This window comes from Diceros bicornis, chromosome 29 (assembly GCF_020826845.1).
Source record: "Diceros bicornis minor isolate mBicDic1 chromosome 29, mDicBic1.mat.cur, whole genome shotgun sequence".
Taxonomy (NCBI): domain Eukaryota; kingdom Metazoa; phylum Chordata; class Mammalia; order Perissodactyla; family Rhinocerotidae; genus Diceros; species Diceros bicornis.
Genome location: NC_080768.1, coordinates 41,521,126 through 41,524,388, shown reverse-complemented (window position 1 = coordinate 41,524,388; position 3,263 = coordinate 41,521,126). Strand labels below are relative to the sequence as shown.

At 52.2% G+C, this 3,263-nt stretch overlaps 1 protein-coding gene across 1 annotated transcript; it reads right to left on the bottom strand.

The window, feature by feature from the left end:
* Window positions 1–224: 224 nt before the first annotated feature.
* LOC131394103 (uncharacterized) lies at window positions 225–3,055 on the bottom strand (the record flags this gene model as incomplete). Its single annotated transcript, XM_058525371.1, is given in 3 exon segments — window positions 225–1,425; window positions 1,728–3,015; window positions 3,017–3,055. Coding segments are annotated over 3 exon segments (2,406 nt in total), but the record flags the coding sequence as incomplete, so codon positions are not given.
* Window positions 3,056–3,263: the final 208 nt, after the last annotated feature.

The window sequence follows — 3,263 nt, the reverse complement described above, 5'->3', positions numbered from 1 at the left end:
GGGATATTGGTTCTCTTTTCCTTAGTATAGATTTCTGATCAAACTCATCTTCGAAACTATTGGCAGTATGATAGTAAATTCTAGGCACTAACTGCACAAGCACGCAAAAATAGGGGTATGCCTTTAGTTTACCCTTGCGATGGGGGGAGTGGCATCCTCCGGCTTGTTTTGCCCCCCCCCTCGTCGACCCATGAAATCCCAGTCGGGGGTTCCTATAGCCAGTTTACAAAGGTCAGGGTGTAAGTCCGGCCACCATGTCCAAGGGGAAGCAGTTTTTTGGATTGACCAGGTTATATCTCCTACCTGGGAGACGACTTGCCACGTGAGCAGTTGAGGAGCGTGGGGATTAGGATTGGACAACCTGCTTGCCGTTCCCATGACGCAAACGCAGCTTAAGAGGGTTATCAGTCTTTTCCACCTTCCAGAGATCTGCTGCATTCTGGGGTGCCTTCTTCACGTGTGTGGCGTGAACCCAAGAAGTTATACCGTCCACTTTAACTGCTGTGGGCGTAGTGAGGAGCACCACGTAGGGCCCCTTCCAACGTGGCTCTAATGACCCCGTCCGATGTCGTCTCACAAGGACAGAGTCCCCAACCTGGAATTGGTGCGGGATGAGCAGATCACCAGGCTGGTAAGCCTCTTTTAGCTGGTGCCAGATGTCGCGCCTGACGGCCTCGAGTGCTTTCAAGCGGGCTGACAAAGGTATAGAAGGTATAATGTCAGGGTCATGTATCCCTATTTGTGCCAAAGGGGGAGGGGTTCCATAGAGGATCTCAAAGGGTGTAAGTTTTAAGGGTCCCTGTGGGGTGTTCCGGACGCGGAACAGGGCAAAGGGCAGGAGGGCTGTCCAGTCACTATCGCCGGTCTCTATGGACAATTTAGTTAGGGTCTCTTTAATTGTTCTATTCATCCTTTCTACCTGGCCTGAGCTCTGGGGTCTATAAGCACAATGTAATTTCCAATTGATCCCCAGTTGACTGGCCAGTCCCTGACTTACCTGGGCAACGAATGCAGGACCGTTGTCAGATCCAATTACCTTTGGGATCCCGAATCTCGGGAGGATTTCTTCCAATATCTTCTTGGCTACTACAGAGGCAGTCTCTTTTCGGGTGGGGAAAGCCTCTACCCATCCCGAGAAGGTATCTACAAATACTAGAAGATATTTATTTCCATACCGGGCCGGTCTGATTTCAGTAAAGTCTATCTCCCAAAAGGCTCCTGGCCTATTTCCCCGGAGTCTGTGTCCCGTGCTGCATTTGGAAACTGCAGCGTCTGTGAGAGCGCAGGCTCTACAATTTTTATAAACTTCTTCAGCCGTTTTTTTCAAATCTGGTACCTGGTACGGGGAGGCCTGGATAATTTCAATTAGTTTCTGAGGGCTCAAGTGGGTTAGCCGATGTAAATGTGATAGGTATTCTCGCCCTTCTACAACAGAAAGGACTTTCTCTTTTTTAGTTAGTTCCCCACCGGAGGCAGCTTTGCTGACCTTAGCTCCCTGGAGAGTCAGGACCATAGGTCCTAGTGCCGCCCGCTTGGCTAGGCGGTTCCCTTGAGCTATGGGGTCGGTGCCTTTCTGATGACCTGGGCCACAGTCTTATTTTCAGCTAACCTTAACGCCTGTGTCAGGGCGATAAGCTCAGCCTTTTGTGCAGAAGTCCCTTCCGGCAAGCGGCTTGCCCACAGAGTCTTTTTCCCGTCTACCACAGCAGCCCCAGCCATTCTCTTACCTTCTGCCAAAAAGCTGCTGCCATCGGTATACCAATTAGGGGCTCCAGCCCAAGGCTCATCCGGCAGATCGGGTCGGATCCCCGTTTCCGATGCCAAGATGTCGCCGCATTGGTGAACCGGCACTCTGTCGTCGGCTTCGGGCAGCAGCGTGGCTGGGTTTAGGATAGCCGGTGGGGCGAAGGTAATTCTTTCAGTTAGGAGCAGGCTTTGGTAGTGAGTCATCCGGGCGTTAGTCATCCATCGGTCTGGCGGTTGTCTGATAATGCTCGCTAAAGCATGGGGGGCTACTATGGTTATCTGTTGGCCCAGGGTCAACTTGTCTGCATCTTTTACCAGCTGGGCAGTGGCGGCAATTGCCCTTAAGCAGGAGGGCCACCCACTGGCTACCGGATCCAGTTTTTTTGATAGATATGCGACTGGGCGCTTCCAGGGCCCAAGGGCTTGAGTTAGGACTCCCCGGGCGATTTCCTTTTTTTCATCTACATACAAGGTGAAGGGCTTAGTCAAATCTGGTAGGGCCAACGCGGGCGCCTCTAATAATGCCCGTTTTAGAGTCTCAAAAGCCTTTTGGTGCTCTAGAGTCCAGACAAAGTTCCCACTTTCCTTAGTCAATGGGTACAGTGGAGCAGCCAGGGTAGCAAACCCTGGGATCCACAACCGGCAGAAACCGGCCGTCCCCAGGAATTCCCTTACCTGGCGAGCGGAGGTTGGGGCCGGGATCTGAGTCACAGTCTTTTTCCGGGCGTCGGTTAACCACCTTTGGCCGTCTTTTAGTGTGTAGCCTAAGTAGACTACTTTCTCCTGGCACAATTGTGCCTTCTTCTTTGACGCCCGGTACCCCAACTCACCCAACTCGGCCAGGAGGCGCTTGGTTCCTTCCTCACAGTCTCCCGGGGTTTCTGCCGCCAACAGTAGATCATCTACATACTGTAAAAGAGTCACTTGAGGGTTTTTAACCCTACAGTCAGTCAAATCCCTGTGGAGGGCCTCATCGAACAGGGTGGGGGAGTTTTTAAACCCTTGAGGCAGTCTTGTCCAAGTCAGTTGTCCAGCGATCCCCATATCAGGGTCGCGCCACTCGAAAGCAAAAAGCAATTGGCTCTTTGGGTGCAGCCGCAGACAGAAGAATGCATCTTTCAGGTCCAGGACAGTATACCATTTCCGTGATGGGGGGAGGGAGCTGAGTAGGTTATATGGGTTTGGCACAGTAGGGTGTAAGTCCTGCACTCTCTTGTTCACTTCCCTCAAATCCTGGACCGGCCTATAATCAGCAGTTCCAGGCTTTTTTTACAGGCAGGAGAGGGGTGTTCCAAGGAGACCGGCAAGGAACCAGGCATTCCCTTGCCCAGTGTCCTCTCTCCTTACAATAGGCACATTGGTCCTTGTCTTAGGGCTGTCGTCTGCGCGAGCCTGGTCGTGGGGCGTTGCCCAGGTTCCCTGACTGCCTATGATCTGGCCCTGTCGCCTTTATCACTGCGGCCAGTATTTTGGTCAGTTTCTTCTCTTGTCTCCTATCTCTCTTATCTTCCCTCTCT